The sequence below is a fragment of the Gadus macrocephalus genome, chromosome 11, assembly GCF_031168955.1.
Source record: "Gadus macrocephalus chromosome 11, ASM3116895v1".
Taxonomy (NCBI): domain Eukaryota; kingdom Metazoa; phylum Chordata; class Actinopteri; order Gadiformes; family Gadidae; genus Gadus; species Gadus macrocephalus.
Window position 1 is genome coordinate 4,983,100 of NC_082392.1, and position 23,434 is coordinate 5,006,533.

Consider the following 23,434-nt stretch of genomic DNA (forward strand, 5'->3'; position numbering starts at 1 on the left):
AAGGCAAACTGCGTGAAGGCCTCAGCACATAGTGGTTCTTCAGATTTAGTATTTATGGGATTGATTACACCAATAGAAACCAATAAACTCTCCTCCAAAATGAATAAAGCATTATTTTATTTGAAGATAACACAAGGATGACAGCAAAATTTGTCAACAATTGAGGAGTAAACAATTTATTTTGCATTAGAAGTTTCTTATCCTCAAACCTGCAACTCATATAGAAGAGTACTAATCTACCACCATACTATGGGGTTAGTTGTGGTTTAGTTGGACCACTAGTCAACTAGTTGTATATTGATTGATTACTAGCTGACATGTTGTGGTTAATTAAGAGTTGCAGTTAATCAAGTTAACTAGTAGTTAACAAGTTGGGGCGTAGTTGACTAGCTGTCAACTACCCGTGGTTTAGTTAACTAGCTGTAGGACATCTCAGGAGTCTCCGCGCAGCACGGCCTCCAGCTCCCCAGACTCCGACAACTCCCTGACGATGTCAACCCCCCCCACCAGCTCCCCCTTGGCATAGAGCTGGGGGTAGGTGGGCCAGTTGGAGAAGGTCTTCAGCCCCTGACGCACCTCCTCGTCTGACAGGATGTCAAAGGTGTCGTACTCCACACCCGCGCCGTTGAGGAGCTCCAGGATCTGTCGGCTGAAGCCACAGCGCGCCTCCTGCTTGTTCCCCTTCATGAAGAGCATCACGGGGCCACGGTTGATCACCGCCTTCAGCCGATCCTCCAGGCTGAGGGACTTGGGACACGTGTTCTGCAGCTCCCCGGATTCTGCCAGCTCCTTGACAATGTCTACTCCCCCCACCAGCTCTCCGTTAGCGTATAGCTGGGGGTAGGTGGGCCAGTTGGAGTAGGTCTTCAGCCCCTGACGCACCTCATCGTCTGACAGGATGTCGAAGCTGCTGAACTGGATGCTGTGCTCCTTAAGCAGGCCGACTATGGTCCGGCTGAAGCCGCAGCGGGGTTCCTGGGGAGAGCCCTTCATGAAGAGCATGCACGGCGCCGCGCTGGTCAGCTCCTTCAGGCGCTCATTCAGATCCCGCCGGGGGGCTACCTCTCCCGTTGCCGGGCCGCCGGACACCGCTAGCCGCTGCACCTTCTTGCTCAGCTCGGGGGCATGGGCTCCGTCCAGACGGTCTACCTTCTCTCCTCCCTTGAAGAACAGAATGGTCGGAACGGAGGAGATTTCATATTTCTCTGACACCTCCGGAACCTCCTCCGCCTCCAGCGTGACGAAGGAGGAGGTAGTGTGCTCCTTGCTGAGCTCCGACATGACGTCGTTCATCATGGCGCACTGCGGGGCCCATGGCGCCTGGAAGTGGACGACTGTCAGACATCGTCCGGCTTTCTTTAATAACTCATCAAACTGAGACTGAGATGTGACTTGTTGTAGTTGCGCCATGTTCTTAATCGGTCACTCTGCTACCGGAAGTTATTTGAACGCTTCCTGTTGTCCTGGTACGTCACGTCCTGCTATTACAGTTCCGGAAGCTGGAGTCAGAAATGTTGCGAGTCGTTGCGGAATAAACTATTGATTTAACACTGGAGACGCTGCAAATTACTTTATCGTTCCAGGTAAAATTGACTATTAATAACATCTAGTATAGATGATGTTATTGATGAATGTATTACGTCATATTTTCTTAACAGCATCTGCCAGCTAGTTTAATAAGACGGTTCTTAGCTTCCTGTTAGCCTCGCTTAGCTGCTAGAACAGATAAATAGGCCAACATAGTATTCATTATTGTTACTGTACTATTTAATGGACTCGTAAGTAAGGTTCTATGAACTGCTGTATGTATGTGCCATTTCATATTACTATTTGATGTTAACAGTTATGGCATGTACAACTAAGTTAAATGTGTACCAAATCCACAGATCTTCAATAGCAGGATAAAGTCCCTCCCTGTTCCCGTATTATTAAAATTAGGCTGATTTTATTTAAGTAATTCGTAGCATGATCCATGATCTATAGTCTTGCACTGCCGTATCTAAATCAAATGGACCCATTAAAACCCATTAATAAATGGTATGAGCTACACCTGTGTTTTCCTACTGTGAAAAGGATTTATCTCGTGGTTATCAAGTAATTGCCACGTTTGCTAGCTTATCATTGAGTAAACTCTTGCATAGTTGAATCCCAAGTGACCTCTGCTCTGTATTGCTCTGTCCTTCTATGATGAAGAGCTAGATACGTAGAAGAAGAAGGTGGTCATGGAAGAGCAGACTACGGAGATCGAGGTGACAGTGAAGACATTGGACTCCCAGAGCAGGAGTTACTCTGTCTCCGGCCAGGTAGGTTTGTGTGTGTGTGTGTGTGTGTGTGTCTGTCTGTGTCTGTGTGTCAGTCAGATGTTTGACCCAGTGTGCACTTTATGTTCAGCTGACTGTGAAGGAATTCAAGGAGCACATTGCGGTATCGGTTGGCATCCCTGTGGATAAACAGAGACTCATCTACCAGGGCAGAGTTCTACAGGATGAAAGGACGCTGGCGGACTACAGTAAGACCTCAACCCTGTACAGTTGTATTGAATTTATATCATTTAAAAAATGTTTTGGGGGGAATGGTGAAAAACATATGATTTTACCCATTTTTCTCATAAATTGGGGACTTTTTTCAGTAACAGTGATAAAATGGCTTAGATTACTATGTTTACGATCATATAAGACAAATTACCATGTGTGCGTGCGTGTGTGTGTGTGGGTGCTAGGGGGTGTGTGTGTGATGTGTGTGTGTGTGTACAATACAATTGTATTGTATTGTATTGTGTTGTATTGTATTATAGTACTTAACTGTGTAGCAACTGCAGTAGCTGCTATCATTGCTGTAACACAGGGAATCGGTTAGCCTAGCGATTGTTGTACTTGCACTTGGTTCTATGAACATCCTTACTGTACCGGCAGCGAAATATTGTTGCACTTTTTATGACAACTGTACCACTTACATTCCAAAGCGAATGTAAGTCGCTTTGGATAAAAGCGTCTGCTAAATGCCCTAAATGTAAAATATAAATGTAAAACAAAAAAATGTGGTTTTGGGTTCAATGGCTCCGTAACAACAACGACCACAACTACGACGACCGCTGGGAATCCTGATCCATTACTATTTGTCTGAAATATACGTTCCTCCTGGTCACTGTGTTCCGTCTTATTCAATAAAATCTAATAATAAATGACGCCATTGATCTTTTCCAGATGTGTCGGGGAAGGTGATCCATCTGGTGGAGCGCGCCCCGCCCCCGGCCTCCCAGCCCGGGGCGGACTCTGGGTCGGGTTCAGCCGACGGCGGGACCTCCTCCGCCCCGCAGGGCCCGCCCCAGGGGCCCCCCCAGGGCCCTCCGCACGACCGCAATGCCAACAGCTACGTTATGCTGGGCACCTTCAACCTGCCCGTCAACCTCATGGACCCCCAGCACATACAGGTAGGCTCGGACGTACGACCCCTGTCAGACTGGGAGAGAGGGGTGTTGAGACTGGGGACGTACGACCCCCGTCAGACTGGGAGAGAGGGGTGTTGAGACTGGGGACGTACGACCCCCGTCAGACTGGGAGAGAGGGGTGTTGAGACTGGGGACGTACGACCCCGTCAGACTGGGAGAGAGGGGTGTTGAGACTGGGGACGTACGACCCCGTCAGACTGGGAGAGAGGGGTGTTGAGACTGGGGACGTACGACCCCGTCAGACTGGGAGAGAGGGGTGTTGAGACTGGGGACGTACGACCCCGTCAGACTGGGAGAGAGGGGTGTTGAGACTGGGGACGTACGACCCCCGTCAGACTGGGAGAGAGGGGTGTTGAGACTGGGGACGTACGACCCCCGTCAGACTGGGAGAGAGGGGTGTTGAGACTGGGGACGTACGACCCCCGTCAGACTGGGAGAGAGGGGTGTTGAGACTGGGGACGTACGACCCCGTCAGACTGGGAGAGAGGGGTGTTGAGACTGGGGACGTACGACCCCGTCAGACTGGGAGAGAGGGGTGTTGAGACTGGGATCTAGGACTGCGATATAGGCACGCTAAGGCCGGAATTTAGCACTGGTTAGGCTGGGATGAATGACTGGTTAGAGTGGGATGTAGGACTGGGTAGGCTGTTATGTAGGATTGGGATTTAGGACTGGTTAGGCTGGGATGGTTGACTGGTTAGGCTGGGATGGTTGACTGGTTAGACTGGGATGTAGGACTGGGTAGGCTGTTACGTAGGATTGGGATTTAGGACTGGTTAGGCTGGGATGGTTGACTGGTTAGGCTGGGATGGTTGACTGGTTAGGCTGGGATGTAGGACTAGGCTGCAACTCTCCACTGAATGTCCTCCTCTTCGCTCCTCTCCTTGTGGTGGTTATCCAGATGTCCGTTCAGCAGCTCATGTCAGGTCTAGGAGAGAACGCCAGGAACGCCAGAGTGACCACAAGCACTGGGGTGAGGAACCTGCTTTTGATTTGGAGGCGATACACACACTTGTTTGACCAAATTGTCCCTGGTTGGACAATCGCTGGAGCTCCTTTCATGAGGAAAAAAAGCGCTTGTTGATCCATTATTTTTCGCGGGCAGGAGGGAATGCAGACTTAGGTATACAATTTTGGAGTTCTATATTGTGTTGGATACAACATTGACTAATAAAAATAGTGTTCAAGCTTCGGTAGTATCTGCTTTGATAATCGTACGGTTTAATAGAATACAAGACATTTGAAACAGGAGGTCCAAGCGATCTTCCCAACTTTGAAATGGCCAATTTAAAGAAGAACTGCTAGTCATCGGTTTCTACAGCCCCATACCCTACATAGCACCACATAGATCCATGCATAGAACACAGAAGTAAGTCATAAACTGTAATATAGCACCCAACCATTGACCCTGCCATAGAACGAAGAACCCCATCTTGTAGAACAGAACAGTTCTCTAAGCTGGTTCGTTTTTTCTAACGTGCACTTTATGCTGGTTCCTCAGAATGGATCGATGAATGTCCACATCGACATGGACCAGTCAGTGCAGAGCGAGCCCAGGCTACGGCTCCTATTGGCCGAGAACCTGCTGAGGGATGCCAATGAACTCATCACGAGGATGGAGGTAAACCGTAACATAGCTCAACAAAAAAAAAACATCAAAGCGCGGTCCTTTTGATAGCCTCCTGCTAACGAGCCGTCTTCCTGTTCCCAGGCTCAACCATCCAGCAGCTCTCACCCAGAGCCCCCTCCTTCTGCCGCTGCTCCTGCCGCCGCGGTGCCGGCTGCAGCTCCTCCCGCTGCCGCGGTTCCTCCTGCCCCGTCCTCCCCCTCCTCCACCCCGTCTCCCTCTGCCCAGCCCATGGACACCTCCCCTCCCTCCGGCACCCCCCCGCCCCAACCGTCAGCTCCTGGCCAACCAGAAGGCCCCACACCCCAAGCCGGGCCCAAGTAAGTGCCCTGCTGTACACCGTCATACTGCAATGGGATGATGTTGTGATCCTAAGGTGTGTGTGTGTGTGTGTGTGTGTGTGTGTGTGTGTGTGTGTGTGTGTGTGTGTGTGTGTGTGTGTGTGTGTGTGTGTGTGTGTGTGTGTGTGTGTGTGTGTGTGTGTGTGTGTGTGTGTGTGTGTGTGTGGCAGCCACCCCAGCCCAGTGGAGCTGCTCCAGATGCTGGCGGAGCTCCGCAGGGTGGAGGAGCGCCTGCAGCCGTTCATCCAGAGGGCTCACACCGTCCTGGAGAGCGCCACCTCCGCAGAGTACAGCAACACTGTGAGATCAGCCTCGGCGCCTCCCTGTCTCACCTCCCCTTCCTCCCTGTCTCACTTCCCCGCCTCCCTGTCTCACTTCCCTGCCTCCCTGTCTCACTTCCATGTCTCACTTCCCCTCCAACCTGTCTCACTTCCCCTCCGCCCTGTATGACGGGGAGGAGGGGAAGTCATACAGGGAGACAGCTCCTCCTGCCTGTGAGACAGCTCCTCCTGTCTCACTCCCCCTCCTCCCCCGTCTCACTTCCCCTCCTCCCCGTCTCTCGTCCTGTCTCACTTCCTTGCCGCCCTCTTCCGGTCTCGGCTGTCTCTCTCCCCGTCTCAAACCCGCCCTCCCTGTCTCTCCTCCACCTGTCTGTCCTCTGCAGGAGCGGGAGGAGGACCAGCGCGTCCTCAACCTGGTGGGGGAGGCTCTCCGTCTCCTCGGTAACGCCCTGGTGGCCCTCAGCGACCTGCGCTGCAACCTGCTGAGTCCCGCCCCCCGCCACCTGCACGTGGTACGACCCATGTCTCACTACACCAACCCCGGAGCACTCCATCAGATTCCCCTGCAGGTGAGTTCCTGCGCTGCCGGACTAGATGTTATGTCACAATGTGTAGAAATGGGTGTGTGTATCTTCTGTGTAACTAGTTATTCACGATACGTAGCGCTGAATGCGTGTTCATCCCGTGGTACTGAAAGTGTGATCACAACGTGTAGCCCTGGATGTGTTCTCACGGTGTGGCGCCGTCGTACTCAACGTGTAGTACTTAACCTTCCTCCCAGATGAACATGGGCGCCACAGTGACGATGGCGGCCAACGGCGCTGACGGACAGGCCCCGCCCACACAGCCCACCGCCCAATCGGAGCAGGCCGGACCGGGACAGACGCCCTCGGCCAATCAGCATCCGGGCCCTGCCGGCCCCCGGGTCATCAGGGTCAACCACCAGGCGGTTCCCGTGGTGATGATGCAGATGAACCCTGATGGTAATACCCTGCTATACTCGAAATACTACAAACACTTGTACAACACCATACTAATACCAATGCACTACATTATCCATACTTTGCTCGTACTAATACTATTGAGTAGTTCATGCAATCCTACCTACTACCTATGGGTTGGTATTAACTAGTACCTGTATTCATGCCATTTGTCCCCAGGTTCTGCTGTGAACGCCCCAACTGGACAGGCGGTTCCCGGGCAGCCAGGTCAGATTATGCGCTAACGATATGCAAATTTTGTGTTAATAATAATAATAGGGGAATGTTTGTTCGAGATGCACCCGCCTTCTCTTTATGCTCTGTAGCTCTCTAGTGGGAGAGGGATGAAGGAGCCAATTCACTGATTAGTTTTTATCAGTCTAGTGGTACCAAGTAGCATTAAGTAGATTATGGGAGGTTAAATCAAATTTGATTTGAATAGGTTAAATTCTGCATGTGTTCATACTGAATATGTGTCCATGTGTTCCTATTGAACATTTGATCAGGTCTTCATGTGTTCATACTAGTGAACGTGTGATGAGGTCTCCCTGTGTTCCACTAGTGAACGTGTGATCAGTTTTTCCTGCATTCATACTAGTGAACGTGTGATCATGTGTTCATACTAGTGAACGTGTGATCATGTGTTCATACTAGTGAACGTGTGATCATGTGTTCATACTAGTGAACGTGTGATCATGTGTTCATACTAGTGAACGTGTGATCATGTGTATGAACACATGATCACACGTTCACTAGTATGAACTAGTGAACGTGGTCATGTGGTCATGTATTCACACTCGTGAACGTGGGATCATGTATTCACACTAGTGAACGTGTGGTCATGTATTCACACTAGTGAACGTGTGGTCATGTATTCACACTAGTGAACGTGTGGTCATGTATTCACACTAGTGAACGTGTGGTCATGTATTCACACTAGTGAACGTGTGATCATGTATTCACACGAGTGAACGTGTGATCATGTATTCACACGAGTGAACGTGTGGTCATGTATTCACACGAGTGAACGTGTGATCATGTATTCACACGAGTGAACGTGTGGTCATGTATTCACACTAGTGAACGTGTGGTCATGTATTCATACCAGTGAACGTGTGGTCATGTATTCATACCAGTGAACGTGTGATCAGGTCTTCCACCAGACTTCATGCGGAACCTGATGCAGCAGATCAGCCAGTATGCCGCTGCCGTGGCAACGAGCGCCGTGACCGGCCAACCGATCCCTGAAAACGTCACCCCCCCCGGCGCCGGCACCCCCACCACCGCCGACCCGACCGGCAGCCCCGCGCACCCTCAGCCCCACCCCCAACCGCAGCCCAGGGTGGTGTTCACCAGGCCCACCTTCACCCCGCCAGCACCCCCGCCTCCCTTCAGCGGTGGAACCTTCCACATGAGGCCCGGGGTTCCCGGACAGGTCAGAAGCCGCCGCCTTCGCGTTATCACACTGTTACGGACTTTAAGGAGACCCTATTATACTACTTTTCTGGTCTTAATTTATTTTCTTATTAATGACCCCTATTGCGCAACCTGACACGAATCACAGCACAAAAAACGATGTAGATTTTCGGGAAACTCTTCCTCTCATCTGGGCGCTTTCAGCCCACTCTGTCAACGCTCGGTTTCGTCCTTCTCCGCCCCCTCGCACCCCTCCTGCCAACCCAACTCCGTTGTGATTGGTTACCTTCCTTGAAGCGCGCGCGCGGGCAGATTTGACCAGGCATATGGGGGCGCGGCAGGAGTGCCTCTACGTAGATGATGTGAACCGCAAACGTTGTCCCGAGTGTTTAGCGCTCTGCACAGCCACCCCAGACTGTCGGCAGGGAATACGTCGAAATGCATGTACGTCATTATTTGACACTTTAGTATGGTTATACATGACTATCAATCGTTATAACAACGTTTATAAGTCATAAAAGTCGAAAAAGTATAATGGGTCCCCTTTGAGAACTCTTTAAGAACTACATTGTGAAACCTTCTACACTATTAAAGACTGCAGTGTCTTAGTCAATGGAGTTTTACTGTAATGACGTTCTACAACGACATTGTCCTGATATATGAATGACGGGACTATTGGGGGAATTTTATTTTCGTGGTTAAACTGAAGACTTTCTACGACCAACCCGTGAAGTAACGTTAAACGTTTTGAAAGTGAATGGTGACTCTTTACAGTACCATCAGTACCATCAGTGTCCGTATGGAATAGTGTTATAGTGTTTAACGTTGTTGTAAGTCTTATTTGTACAACGTTTGTGTGTGTGTGTGTGTCGTAGCCGTTCAACCAGATGATGAATGACCTGGTGAGACCCCTCCTGGTACCGGGGCAGACCGGTGAGTACCGGAAGACGTAACACGAGAATCAGACTCGATCATCGATGAACATTGCGGAGCACATATTCAATTGAAGATCATAGATGCGTTATGTATTACCGATTAGATGATCAATCATATTTAAGATTAATATTAGATTTTTTACAGATTATATATTATTTTATTTGAGGTAACAATATATTATTGATTAGATGTAAATATTATGTATTCTTTTTAATATTATTTTAGATTATGGATTGAAACAGATTATTACAGTTTATGGCTTCACACAGATTGTTACAGGTTAGAGAAAAATTCAGATTATTAGAAAGGAACGATATAGATTATTGATAAATGGAAATTGGAACTGATTAAAGATTACGATTTTTCTGTTTTTCTTCTCAACAGGAAACACGGGCACACACACCTCTTCGTCGTCGTCCTCCTCCTCCTCTTCTTTCTCCTTCTCCTCCTCCTCCTCTGGCCCAGCTGCCCCTCCCACCTCGGAGAGTGGCGCTCCGCACGGCCAATCACAGACGGGCAGCGGCCAGGCCCTGCCCCCAGACCTCAGCCAGCTGCTGGGCTCCCTGCTGGGGGGCGTGGCCGGGGCCTCGGCTCCGCCCATCACCATCACTTCCTCCTCCTCCTCATCTGGGGTTCCCGCCTTCATCCAGGGAGTCAACGACTTCATGCAGCAGGTCTGCACCCTCTCTTCTCACCTCCTCACCTCTCCTCTCCTCCTTTCCTCACCTCATCTCCTCTCCTCACCTCCTCGCCTCTCCTCACCTCCTCACCTCACCTCCTCACCTCCTCTCCTCTCCTCTCCTCTCCTCTCCTCCCCTTTCCTCACCTCAACTACTCTCCTCACCTCCTCTCCTCTGCTCCTCACCTCTGCTCCTCTCCTCACCTCCTGACCTCACCTCTCTCCTCTCCTCAACTCACCTCACCTCTGCTCCTCTCCTCACCTCCTCTCCTCTCCTCCTCTCCTCACCTCCTCTCCTCCTCACCTTACCACTTCTTCTCACCTCCTCTCCTCTCCTCACCTCAACTCTCCTCACCTCCTCTCCTCTCCTCCTCACCTTACCTCTCCTTCTCACCTCCTCTCCTCACCTCTGCTCCTCACCTCCTCTCCTCTCCATTCCCAACTTCCCTATAGAAGAATACTGAGGATACATCGTAGGGCAGAACGGTTTGGGGAAATGATTGAATTGCGATTTATTTTGACCAATATTGCGATTGCATTTTTTGCCAATTTTTCAGATATGTATTTTTTTAATTCCTTATGTTCTGTTTTATTCACTAAAAAAGCAATAAATAATTCTATAGTATGACCAACACAACTTTGGAAGCAGTCAACATATAAACTGCTCTTTCCTTTAGGCCAAGCCTAATGTTGAGATGAATTGATGCATGATGTGGTATTATAACATCTTTATTTAACTATTGAATTGTAAAAGAAAAATAAATGAGAATCTTGCTGATCTCCAGTCAGTAACAGTAACAAATCCACAATTATAATTTTTTTGCGGTTTGCGTATCGCGTTCTATTACAACGTGATGTCGGTTAATTGGATTAATGGTTCAGCCCTACTATAGCGCCCAGTCATGTTCATGGATACAGGTACTGCTCCTTTAACTCCTGTAACCGTTCCTTTCTGTCCAGGCCTCCCAGCCTGTGTTCACCGCCCCTCCTCCCCCTGCAGGTCCCCAGGGCCCCGCCCCCCCGGGCACAGGCCCCCCCCCCCCGGGCGCAGGCCCCGCCCCCCCAGGTGTGGCGGTGGACTCTGAGTTCTTCACGGGGATCGTGCGTGGGGTCCTGACCTCCATGATGGGCCCGCTGGGCCAGGGGCAGGGAGACACGGAGAGCATCGCCCAGTTCATCCAGAGGCTGTCCCAGTCCAGCAACCTGTTCACCTTCTCAGAGGAGACCTCTGGTGGGTACGCCGCACGGCTCGAGGCTGGCCCCAGAATGGGACCCTTTTATCATGAGCATCTACTTCCTCTTGTCATATCGTTCTTGCCTAGTTTTCTCTTCTGTCGCATCGGTGCCGGTAAACAAAAATGTGGGCGTGTGACGGCATCGCCAGATTCACCAAATATGTGAGGGTGGCTCCAAATGAAGAAGTTACTGGCACCAGTGCCAGCAGTAGAACATTTTAGTCTTGAGCCCAGCATTATATGTTCTAATTTAGGGGAAGGGGAAATCCAGATGGACGGAGTTGGTCCTGTAGACGTAACCAGCTGTCTGATTGGTCCTTTAGCTGTAACCTCCTCTCCTCTGCTCCTCACCTCTGCTCCTCTGCTCCTCTCCTCACCTCCTCACCTCCTCTCCTCACCTTCTCTCCTCACCTCCTCCTCTCCTCTCCTCCTCTTCTCTCCTCTCCTCACCTCCTCTCCTCTCCTCACCACCTCTCCTCTCCTCACCTCTGCTCCTCACCACCTCACCTCCCCTCCTCTCCTCACCTCCTCTCCTCACCTCCTCTCCTCACCTCCTCTCCTCTCCATCCCCAACTTCCCTATAGAAGAATACTGAGGATACATCGTAGGGCAGAACGATTTGGGGAAATGATCAAATTGCGATTATTTTGACCAATATTGCGATTTTTGCCTGATTGGTCCTGTAGACGTAACCAGCTGTCTGATTGGTCCTGTAGATGTAACCAGCTGTCTGATTGGTCCTGTAGACGTAACCAGCTGTCTGATTGGTCCTGTAGATGTAACCAGCTGTCTGATTGGTCCTGTAGATGTAACCTGCTGTCTGATTGGTCCTGTAGATGTAACCTGCTGTCTGATTGGCTCTGCAGGGTTCTTTGGGGAGCTGCTGACGCTGGTGTTCCAGAGCTTCAGTATGTCCGACCTGGTCCTGCTGCTCCACGGACAGCACCAGCCCCTGGGCCGCATCCAGCCGGAGCTGGCCCACTTCTTCACCCACAGCTACCTCAACGACCAGGAGCCCACTGACCACAACATCACTGTCAGTACCCCCCATACCCTAACCCTACCTCCACGACATCACTGTCAGTACCCCCATACCCTAACCCTACCTACTGACCACAACATCACTGTCAGTACCCCCCATACCCTAACCCAGGGGTGCCCAACCTTTTTTGACCCAAGATCTACTTTTCAAGTAGCCAACCTCCCGAGATCTACCAGCAAACCTACCTTCAAGCGGGGGGAGGGGGGGGTAGAGAACAATTGTTGACGGGGGGGGGGGGGGGGGGGGGGGTTGTATCGTGAACCTACGGACTTCAGTGGGGGTTTCATTTCATCTGCGCACGGCGCCTTCTCAACGATAATCAATAATCTTCCTCCCACTCGGGGTGAAAATGGTAGGTCTTAGCTCGTTTCCCCTCAGCCATGCCAACGTTTAGGAGTGTGTAACTACTGTTGACGGCTTTCAACTGCTGTTGACAGCGCATGCGCTACCGCGCGTATATGTCCCGGTCGACTTGGGATCTGTCGGCGATCTACTGGTAGACCGCGATCGACTGGTTGGGCACCCCTGCCCTAACCCTACCTCTACGAACAGCCCACCGACTACAACATAACCGGGATTACCCTTATCATAATCCTACCTGCACCGTAGCTTGACCCACGGTGCTTTAACCGTTTTAGCTCCCTCTCACTCCGTTTGCATTCTGATTTGTGGCTGCAGCCAGCCATAACACAAAAAGTGACCGACCCCACTTCACCCCGATGGGTCATAAGACTAGCTACCCTCATTCATACCCTGACCCCGCCCTGATCCATACACTAATCTATATTCTCTCTCTCTCCTCCTGTCGGTCGGTTCAGGCCGCTGCGGACACTCTGGTGAATGAGCTGGAGGAATACATTACAGAGAGCTTTGTGAGTCCTCCCCGACATGCTGCCAACACCAGTCCGCTAACCAGTTAAACACCGGTCTGTGAACCAGTTAAACACCGGTCTGTGAACCAGTTAAACACCGGTCTGTGAACCAGTTAAACACCGGTCTGTGAACCAGTTAAACACCGGTCTGTGAACCAGTTAAACACCGGTCTGTGAACCAGTTAAACACCGGTCTGTGAACCAGTTAAACACCGGTCTGTGAACCAGTTAAACACCGGTCTGTGAACCAGTTAAGCACTGCCGGACTGGGAGCTCAGTAAAAGGGCAATGGTTTACTAGTTTGTTGTCTAATTTGAAGAAAGAATACAACAACTGCTATTGGATGTTCTCAGATAATACAGCGATTACACAAAGCCCGGCTTGTACCGTTGAGGTTGTTGTGGTGGCGGCTTTGTTCAGTGTTCAATTCTTTGTGTCTAGAGAGAGTCCTCGGTCAGCGTGGTGGAAGGGGTGGACATCACCCAGACCAACATGTCCTGTTTCAGACAGCAGCTGGCCCGCATCGCCACGCACATCCTGCGCTGCACAGGTAACCCTCACCCTACCGGAACCCCCACACCCTTCACCAAGAAAAGGGTCATTCTTCTGTGTGTCCACTAGGGGTGTGACGATACACTCGAGACGAGACGAGACGAGACACGATATTCGGTTCGCGAGAACGAGACGAGACGAGATTTTAAGAAAACTACAATGACAAAATATATGACTGGAACAACAGACTTTTATTTAACCGAGTTGCACATGCATTTTGAAATGTTTTATTATAACTCTTTACATGCATTAAATTGAAACTAAAACTAAAATAAGTACAATAAATTAAATAATTCAATTTTTTTCAAGTGCGAACAATATTATCTGCAAAACCAAATCAAAGTTCTACTCCGTCAATACAGAGTGCAAATAGTGCAAACAGAGTCTGACCAAGTATGTCACTGACAACTTGGTATTGTCCGTGTCTTATCAGTCACTCTACTGCCATTCATAATTTCCGCCGGGTACCCAAAATGCTGCCAAACAAATGATTTAAAAGTGGCGGGGGCATCTTCGACGGTAATACGGGTATTTTCCGACGTCATTCTGGCTGCCTATGGCTGCTTCCCCTGCTTCCCCTCCTTCTCCTCCTCTTCTTCTTTTCCTTCTCCTTCGTTAGGTTCTGGCGGGCTAGACGTAGCAAAGGCGCATTACTGCCCCTACAGGCCACAAATAGAAGTTTGGATAGCTCACAAACCTCGCGAGACAGATTTCTAACGCGACGGGTAATATCGTTGAGTTTAATCTCGTGAGATCTCGTGGCACGAGATCTCGTCACACCCCTAGTGTCCGCCCGTGGCTCCTCCCCTCTGAGTTTGGGGCTCGGGTTCAAGGGGGGTGTCTGCGTGGTCTTCTTTACAAAACCATGACAGCCTGGCGCTCACTAACGTCCGACCTAACGTTTGAACCGTCCACCGTCCAGACGAGAGCTTCGGCCCGAGGTTGCTCCAGATGTGTAACCAGGCGCTGTTCGAGTTCCTGGCTCTCAACCTCCACTGTCTCCAAGGAAACCAGGCCGCCTTAACGTCCGTCATCAACCACAGAATAGTCAGTACTCTTGTGCAGCTTACACACAGTTGCTCCTTGACGACACATGTTCACTACGCTGCCACCTTTACACCACGTAGTCTGTACCCACATAGTCTATACCCTGGTCGGCACCGAGTACACCTTTCCAGCAAGTAGACAGTACCCAGTGCATAGTCCTTGCCTACTTCCCCTTAACCAGAAAATAGTCAGTGCCAAGTACATGGTCAATACCGGTTACCTAGCACGTAGTCTGCCCCTCTTGCAGCATATATTCAGTACCTATTACAAAACACAGACTCAATACGTAATATATGCTATGTTATTTACCAATATAATATATACTGTGTAACTATATTTGTTACCAGTGTGCTCAATAAAACTATCTCAGTTACCTGTAGCACCACTGCTGTGTGTCGATCTAACACCCGACTGTCTGTGACCTGTGTTCAGAGGAGGATGTCCAGCGACATGAGCCCCAGTCTGGTCAACTGGATGACCTCCATGATGACCATGAGGCTACAGGTGGTGCTTGAGCATCTCCCCCTCACCTCGACCAACATCCAGCAGTACATCATCCTGACCCAGGTACTAACCTCTCCAGTGCAGCCGCGGTGGGGCTGCCCCACTACGTTTTTTTTTTTTCCGCTTGTCCCTCGACACAACCGCAGCCCGCTGCCACGGTCCACAACGCCGTGGATTGTGTCTCGTGACTCTTAAACTCTGGCTGTCGACCAAAGTTGACTTTGTGTACACGCCGTTTACCCGGTGCCAGTGTGCGTTGCGACCACCTGACCTCACCTGTCCTAACTCAACACCATTGACCGCCTTCCACAGACGGAGCAGGCCAGCGATCCCCAAGGACCCGAGACCAAGCCTACTGAACCGGTAGGCACCTATTAGCACCGTGGGCACCTGTTGATGGCTCTAGTGGGGGTTCTAGTGGTGGTTCCAGTGGTCTACTGGTGGTTTTAGTGGGGGTTCCACTGTTGGTTCCGGGGGGGTCCACTGGTTGTCCCGGTGGGAGCCCTTTGAGGCCGTGGCTGTGCCACAGGGCTGTGCATACGTACTGCGGTTGGGTTCTAGGGGGTCCTCTGAGGGTTCGAGTGGAGGGTGAAGCGCGTGTCTTTTGGTTCCAGAGCCAGGAGCCTCAGGATGCCGCCGCCGCCGCGTCGGCTCCGCTGGCCAGCCGGACGTCGCCGACGGTGCTGCTCCAAACGTGGGCCGTGCCGCCTGAAACCAGGCCGTTGCCGTCGGAGACCAGGACGTTGCCGTCGGAGACCAGGACGTCGCTAGGAGACAGGGGGGCTTGTGGGGGAACACCCCTAGGGGGCGCGGTGGTGACGTCATCGTCCTGGGCCGACGACGCAGAATCTGAATCCTGGGAGGCTACAGTACCCCCGGTGAGTACTGCTGCTAATACTACTGCCAGCTGTACACACTACCACTAATAATAATACTACTACTACTGCCAGCTGTACACACTACCACTAATAATACTACTGCTACTGCCAGCTGTACACACTACCACTAATAATAATACTACTACTGCCAGCTGTACACACTACCACTAATAATACTACTGCTACTGCCAGCTGTACACACTACCACTAATAATACTACTGCTACTGCCAGCTGTACACACTACCACTAATAATACTACTGCTACTGCCAGCTGTACACACTACCACTAATAATACTACTACTACTGCCAGCTGTACACACTACCACTAATAATACTACTGCTACTGCCAGCTGTACACACTACCACTAATAATACTACTGCTACTGCCAGCTGTACACACTACCACTAATAATACTACTACTACTGCCAGCTGTACACACTACCACTAATAATACTACTGCTACTGCCAGCTGTACACACTACCACTAATAATACTACTACTACTGCCAGCTGTACACACTACCACTAATAATACTACTGCTACTGCCAGCTGTACACACTACCACTAATAATACTACTACTACTGCCAGCTGTACACACTACCACTAATAATACTACTACTACTGCCAGCTGTACACACTACCACTAATAATAATACTACTACTACTGCCAGCTGTACACACTACCACTAATAATAATACTACTACTACTGCCAGCTGTACACACTACCACTAATAATACTACTACTACTGCCAGCTGTACACACTACCACTAATAATAATACTACTACTACTGCCAGCTGTACACACTACCACTAATAATAATACTACTACTACTGCCAGCTGTACACACTACCACTAATAATAATACTACTACTACTGCCAGCTGTACACACTACCACTAATAATAATACTACTACTACTGCCAGCTGTACACACTACCACTAATAATAATACTACTACTACTGCCAGCTGTACACACTACCACTAATAATAATACTACTACTACTGCCAGCTGTACACACTACCACTAATAATACTACTGCTACTGCCAGCTGTACACACTACCACTAATAATACTACTACTACTGCCAGCTGTACACACTACCACTAATAATACTACTGCTACTGCCAGCTGTACACACTACCACTAATAATACTACTACTACTGCCAGCTGTACACACTACCACTAATAATACTACTGCTACTGCCAGCTGTACACACTACCACTAATAATACTACTGCTACTGCCAGCTGTACACACTACCACTAATAATACTACTGCTACTGCCAGCTGTACACACTACCACTAATAATACTACTGCTACTGCCAGCTGTACACACTACCACTAATAATACTACTACTACTGCCAGCTGTACACACTACCACTAATAATACTACTGCTACTGCCAGCTGTACACACTACCACTAATAATACTACTACTACTGCCAGCTGTACACACTACCACTAATAATACTACTGCTACTGCCAGCTGTACACACTACCACTAATAATACTACTACTACTGCCAGCTGTACACACTACCACTAATAATACTACTACTACTGCCAGCTGTACACACTACCACTAATAATACTACTACTACTGCCAGCTGTACACACTACCACTAATAATACTACTACTACTGCCAGCTGTACACACTACCACTAATAATACTACTGCTACTGCCAGCTGTACACACTACCACTAATAATACTACTACTACTGCCAGCTGTACACACTACCACTAATAATAATACTACTACTACTGCCAGCTGTACACACTACCACTAATAATACTACTGCTACTGCCAGCTGTACACACTACCACTAATAATACTACTGCTACTGCCAGCTGTACACACTACCACTAATAATACTACTACTACTGCCAGCTGTACACACTACCACTAATAATACTACTACTACTGCCAGCTGTACACACTACCACTAATAATACTACTGCTACTGCCAGCTGTACACACTACCACTAATAATACTACTACTACTGCCAGCTGTACACACTACCACTAATAATACTACTGCTACTGCCAGCTGTACACACTACCACTAATAATACTACTACTACTGCCAGCTGTACACACTACCACTAATAATACTACTACTACTGCCAGCTGTACACACTACCACTAATAATACTACTACTACTGCCAGCTGTACACACTACCACTAATAATACTATTACTACTACTGCCAGCTGTACACACTACCACTAATAATACTACTACTACTGCCAGCTGTACACACTACCACTAATAATACTACTACTACTGCCAGCTGTACACACTACCACTAATAATACTACTGCTACTGCCAGCTGTACACACTACCACTAATAATACTACTACTACTGCCAGCTGTACACACTACCACTAATAATACTACTGCTACTGCCAGCTGTACACACTACCACTAATAATACTACTGCTACTGCCAGCTGTACACACTACCACTAATAATACTACTACTACTGCCAGCTGTACACACTACCACTAATAATACTACTGCTACTGCCAGCTGTACACACTACCACTAATAATACTACTGCTACTGCCAGCTGTACACACTACCACTAATAATACTACTGCTACTGCCAGCTGTACACACTACCACTAATAATAATACTACTACTGCCAGCTGTACACACTACCAGTAATAATACTACTACTACTGCCAGCTGTACACACTACCACTAATAATACTACTACTACTGCCAGCTGTACACACTACCACTAATAATACTACTACTACTACTGCCAGCTGTACACACTACCACTAATAATACTACTGCTACTGCCAGCTGTACACACTACCACTAATAATACTACTACTACTGCCAGCTGTACACACTACCACTAATAATAATACTACTACTACTGCCAGCTGTACACACTACCACTAATAATAATACTACTGCTACTGCCAGCTGTACACACTACCACTAATAATACTACTGCTACTGCCAGCTGTACACACTACCACTAATAATACTACTGCTACTGCCAGCTGTACACACTACCACTAATAATAATACTACTACTACTGCCAGCTGTACACACTACCACTAATAATACTACTACTACTGCCAGCTGTACACACTACCACTAATAATACTACTACTACTACTGCCAGCTGTACACACTACCACTAATAATACTATTACTACTACTGCCAGCTGTACACACTACCACTAATAATACTACTGCTACTGCCAGCTGTACACACTACCACTAATAATACTACTACTACTGCCAGCTGTACACACTACCACTAATAATACTACTACTACTGCCAGCTGTACACACTACCACTAATAATACTACTGCTACTGCCAGCTGTACACACTACCACTAATAATACTACTACTACTGCCAGCTGTACACACTACCACTAATAATACTACTACTACTGCCAGCTGTACACACTACCACTAATAATACTACTGCTACTGCCAGCTGTACACACTACCACTAATAATACTACTACTACTGCCAGCTGTACACACTACCACTAATAATACTACTACTACTGCCAGCTGTACACACTACCACTAATAATACTACTACTACTGCCAGCTGTACACACTACCACTAATAATACTACTGCTACTGCCAGCTGTACACACTACCACTAATAATACTACTACTACTGCCAGCTGTACACACTACCACTAATAATACTATTACTACCACTACTAATACTGCTGCCACAGGTACCCCCTTCCACTAATACTACTAATACTACTGCCACCTGTACCAACTAACACTAATACTACTACGGCCATCGTACCAACTACCACTAATACTACTACTACTACCACTGCCAACTGTATAAACTGTGTGTGTGTGTGTGTGTGTGTGTGTGTGTGTGTGTGTGTGTGTGTGTAGGAGTGGGTGCCTATCATCAGGTGTGACCTTCTGACTCAGAGGAAGGTCAAAGGTCAGCCTCCCCTATCTGACGCCTACCTGACCGGCATGCCGGCCAAACGCAGGAAGGTATGCTCTGTTACACCTAGATCTACGCTACATCTCTGTGTGGTTTATATCTGTTAGACCTAGATCTACGCTACATCAATATATGCGTTTTATCTGTTACACTTTGATCTACTCTAAATATGTGTATCTATTATAGTGGCTATGTATTCTGTGTGTGTATATATCTGTAGTAGATATGTATATATATATATATATATATATATATAAAATGTGTGTCTAGTAGGGTTGCCGCGGTATACGGTATTACCGGTTTTACCGGTGTTGAGGCCAACACCGATTACTTGGTGTTGCCGGCAACAGTTTTTTGAATAATATAATGCTAATTAAGAAAATTTTAATGTGTAGAATAGGCCACAGTTCTGCTCTGTGCGGAAGAGAATTGGCGCGCTTCCTTACAAGACCGGTAACCATAGCAACGCCGGTAAACAAACCCCGCGAAGCCCAAACCCTACGAGAGCTCCCCGCGCTACGGCCATCCGGAGGCGCCCACAGCTTTTGGCCGTGATATTATGATATATACAATTACATTATACTATTATATATAGAATGCATAAGACGCCGAGAATTGGCACGCTGCCAGACGCTGTCACCGAGTGTGAGAGGAGAGTTGACGGAGAAGATGGCGGTTGACCTAGTTTCAAAGTTAATACCGTTTATACCGGTGTTGACACGAGCGAATTACTCTGTGTGAAAATGTCCACACCGCGGCAACCCTAGTGTGTATCGATATATGTGTGTGTGTGTGTGTGTGTGTGTGTGTGTGTGTGTGTGTGTGTGTGTGTGTGTGTGTGTGTCCGTGTGTGTGTCCATCTATAGGCTGTGTATATCTTGTGTGTTTCTCAGTGTTAATAGTGTGTGTGGGTGGGTGTTTTCAGACAGGCCAGGCAGGGGGCGCCCTCCTCTCCCTCTCCGATGCGGTGAGCCAGGCCGCCCGGTCTGCCGGGGTGCGGCCCCTGAACCCCTCCGGCCTCCAGGAGGAGCTGGGCGGCCAGGAGCTCCAGGAGGCCTACTCAGACCAGGTAGGGTCCGGGACGGGGTTCCGCAACCTTCTCAACATGCAGTGCCAGTTTGACGTTTTCTCGTTAGTGAGTGTGCCTTAAGCAACAATATACTTAATATTAAGCTGAATTATGACACAGCGACCAAAGACATTTCCAGAAGACCTGGAATTGTATTATTTCCATATAGTCCACTATCACGCATTAACATTTTAAATGTTATTTTGGTTGTTATATTTGCTACATGGGCTTACAAATTCTAATTACATATGTCCGATCTTAAATCACCACTTTCAGAAACTCCTTCAAAAACATATTTGCACGGTGAGAAATTTAAAGAACAAGAATAGATGAGAATGTTGGAACCATCCACATCAATGTCTTTAAGACATGTACAGCTTTGCGAAACCATGGAAAGGCGATGCATACAGCCCACTTGGAACAATATTTTAAATATTTTCTTCTCAATTGATCCCATTTCAGAACACTGCTTTCAGTAACTCATTTAATCATATTTGCACTGGGAGGAAATGCCCGAAGGCTGCGGTAAAAAACTCCCCGCAATATTGGTCAAAATAATCGCAATTAGATTACAATTACAATTAGGGCATTTAGAAGACGCTTTTATCCAAAGCGACTTACATCAGTTAAGACACACATTGACACACCGACGGCAGAGTCAACCATGCAAAGCGACAGCCAGCTCGTCAGGAGAAGTTATGGTTAAGTGTCTTGCTAAGGGACACATCAACACTCTGGGGAGGAGCTGGGGATCGCCGTCGGGGGCCCATGGAGGATGAAAAAAGAGCTGTCCAGCACGGCATAGCAGTCGCCTAGGGCGGATAAATGTGTCGGGGGCGCCCTCTGGTGGCGGCCCTAATTAATTAATTAAAATGTATACGAAACAAGGAAAATGAAACCACACATGTTCCCAAATTGAACGGACAAGGGAGGGGGCGGAGGATTCATTGTTAGGGCGCACTGAAACTGTAACCCCCCCCCCCACGCTGGGAAGTCCTGTCCAGGGCGCAATTTAATGTTGAATCGCCTAGGCCAGCGTTTCGGTGCCAAAGGTCACATTTATAAACGGCTTCGATTTTATATAACGAAACTGCCTCACCACAGTGTGACAGGGTTCAGTCTGAAGAGGCCATGGATATGAATGTTTTACTGCTGATGCGTTACTGATGAAGGGTTGTGGTGCTGCAGGTGAAGTCCGACCTTAAAAGACGTGTGGAGGACGACCCCGACTTCAACGCCCAGCAGTTCCCCAACGCACACCAAGCATTCTCTCCGGACTCCTAGCCTGCCTCCCATGAACCCCTGACCCCTCGATCAGCTGCATCCGCTCGTCATGACCCACATTTACTTCAATTTGTTTCCTTTTTGATGCAACTCTGGGCCGCTGTGGTAACCCAGCGCTAAACTACGCTAAGCTACACTGCTTCCTGCCTTCCTGTTTGTTGTAGCCAGGAGTCACTTTTTCGGTTTTCTGTGTTTTTGTCTTAGTCCAGTGACACTGGATGACTGAAGTTTTGTTGGACTTGCAGAACCAAAGTAATAAAGCTTGTTACAAAATTAGTTATTTTTGTTATGGGTCGTATTTTTGGGATGTTCAAATCTGTTAAAGGTTGGGTATGGGATTTGCGAAACGCCAGCAGATTTTGAAAATACACAACTCAAATGTTCCTACCCACTCTCCTTCAACGCTGACTCTGACTCCACCCATTCCAAGTACATGGACGCGCAATCATGCACGCGCGAACATGCGCGAGAGCGAGCCATTAGCTAGTTAGCTAGCTCCAGTAGCTACCGCAGGATAACAACAAACAGAAGTTTGCTCTGGGTCACAAGCTTTGCGTACGTGCACGAAGGGGTCACGCGCAGGGAGAGGGGGAGTGCAGTACGACCTTTTGATTGACGTACTTACTGTCCAATGCCGCTCGGTGCTTCTGGAAATCATTGGCTGGAGTTTTTCGAGCCCTGCCCGTTCCACAGATTATTGACTTGTTTAATTTTCATGTCAATACTTCTAACTCAGTGGCTGTAAGTGGGTTATGATAAGGATTTCAAGTAATTTTGCAAAAATGGCCAAAAAAGAGAATTCCATACCCAACCTTTAAGTAGTCTATGTTGTAAAGTTGCTGAAAAGGTAAATGTAGGGTTTTAACTAGTGCTAAATTGAAGTTACTGTCATAATTAAACCTGCACTAAAACCTTTCTCATTTAACTAGGCAAATTGAAGACACTGATAAGCCCCTTCAAATAGACATATCTTTAGATGTATGTATTTGACTTGTATAGTTCAATTACCATGAAATGTAAAAAAACTAATCTAAATTCACCTAAAAATGAATGGCAGGTTAGGCAATTCGGAGAAACCAACAGGTGAGCTATATTTTGTAGAATCAAACTGAAAAATGGCTGGTAACCTGAAGGTTGCTGGTTCGATCCCCGGCTTCTCATAGTTGAGTGTCGAGGTGTCCTTGACAAGGTACCTAACCCTGACTGATGTCGATGTGAGAAGACAGACATCCTGTCTGTCTTCGACAGCTGCTGCTGGAACAGAGACTTCCAA

General features: G+C 48.3%; 2 protein-coding genes and 1 long non-coding RNA gene across 3 annotated transcripts; 1 reads left to right on the forward strand and 2 right to left on the reverse strand.

Annotated features, from left to right (window-relative positions):
• Positions 1-100: 100 nt before the first annotated feature.
• glrx3 (glutaredoxin 3) lies at positions 101-1,410 on the reverse strand. The gene has a single exon (XM_060066081.1). It carries the CDS (start codon positions 1,408-1,410, stop codon positions 433-435), a length of 978 nt encoding a protein of 325 aa, XP_059922064.1. The 3' UTR covers positions 101-432.
• Positions 1,411-1,442: 32 nt separating this feature from the next.
• LOC132468350 (large proline-rich protein BAG6-like) lies at positions 1,443-22,437 on the forward strand. Its single transcript, XM_060066080.1, has 25 exons — positions 1,443-1,583; positions 2,194-2,303; positions 2,392-2,509; positions 3,204-3,430; positions 4,350-4,421; positions 4,950-5,069; positions 5,160-5,395; positions 5,587-5,716; positions 6,081-6,266; positions 6,479-6,680; positions 6,858-6,905; positions 7,829-8,112; positions 8,969-9,026; positions 9,414-9,703; positions 10,669-10,939; positions 11,810-11,979; positions 12,804-12,857; positions 13,299-13,407; positions 14,332-14,456; positions 14,889-15,023; positions 15,273-15,323; positions 15,575-15,838; positions 19,751-19,858; positions 20,734-20,877; positions 22,066-22,437. Exons 2-25 carry the CDS (start codon positions 2,223-2,225, stop codon positions 22,159-22,161), a joined length of 3,579 nt encoding a protein of 1,192 aa, XP_059922063.1. The 5' UTR covers positions 1,443-1,583; positions 2,194-2,222; the 3' UTR covers positions 22,162-22,437.
• LOC132468355 (uncharacterized) lies at positions 5,453-6,037 on the reverse strand. The gene is made up of 2 exons (XR_009528214.1): positions 5,813-6,037; positions 5,453-5,753 (listed from the first exon to the last, which is right to left on the reverse strand). It is a non-coding gene; the product is annotated as an uncharacterized LOC132468355 (long non-coding RNA).
• Positions 22,438-23,434: the final 997 nt, after the last annotated feature.

Bases quoted from the DNA above. Each gene is read 5' to 3' on its own strand.
- glrx3 (XM_060066081.1), bottom strand. From the start codon at position 1,410: ATGGCGCAACTACAACAAGTCACATCTCAGTCTCAGTTTGATGAGTTA.
- LOC132468350 (XM_060066080.1), top strand. From the start codon at position 2,223: ATGGAAGAGCAGACTACGGAGATCGAGGTGACAGTGAAGACATTGGAC. The intron at 4,422-4,949 runs GTGAGGAACCTG...CTGGTTCCTCAG, and splicing joins GAGTGACCACAAGCACTGGG to AATGGATCGATGAATGTCCA. The intron at 6,267-6,478 runs GTGAGTTCCTGC...CCTTCCTCCCAG, and splicing joins TCCATCAGATTCCCCTGCAG to ATGAACATGGGCGCCACAGT.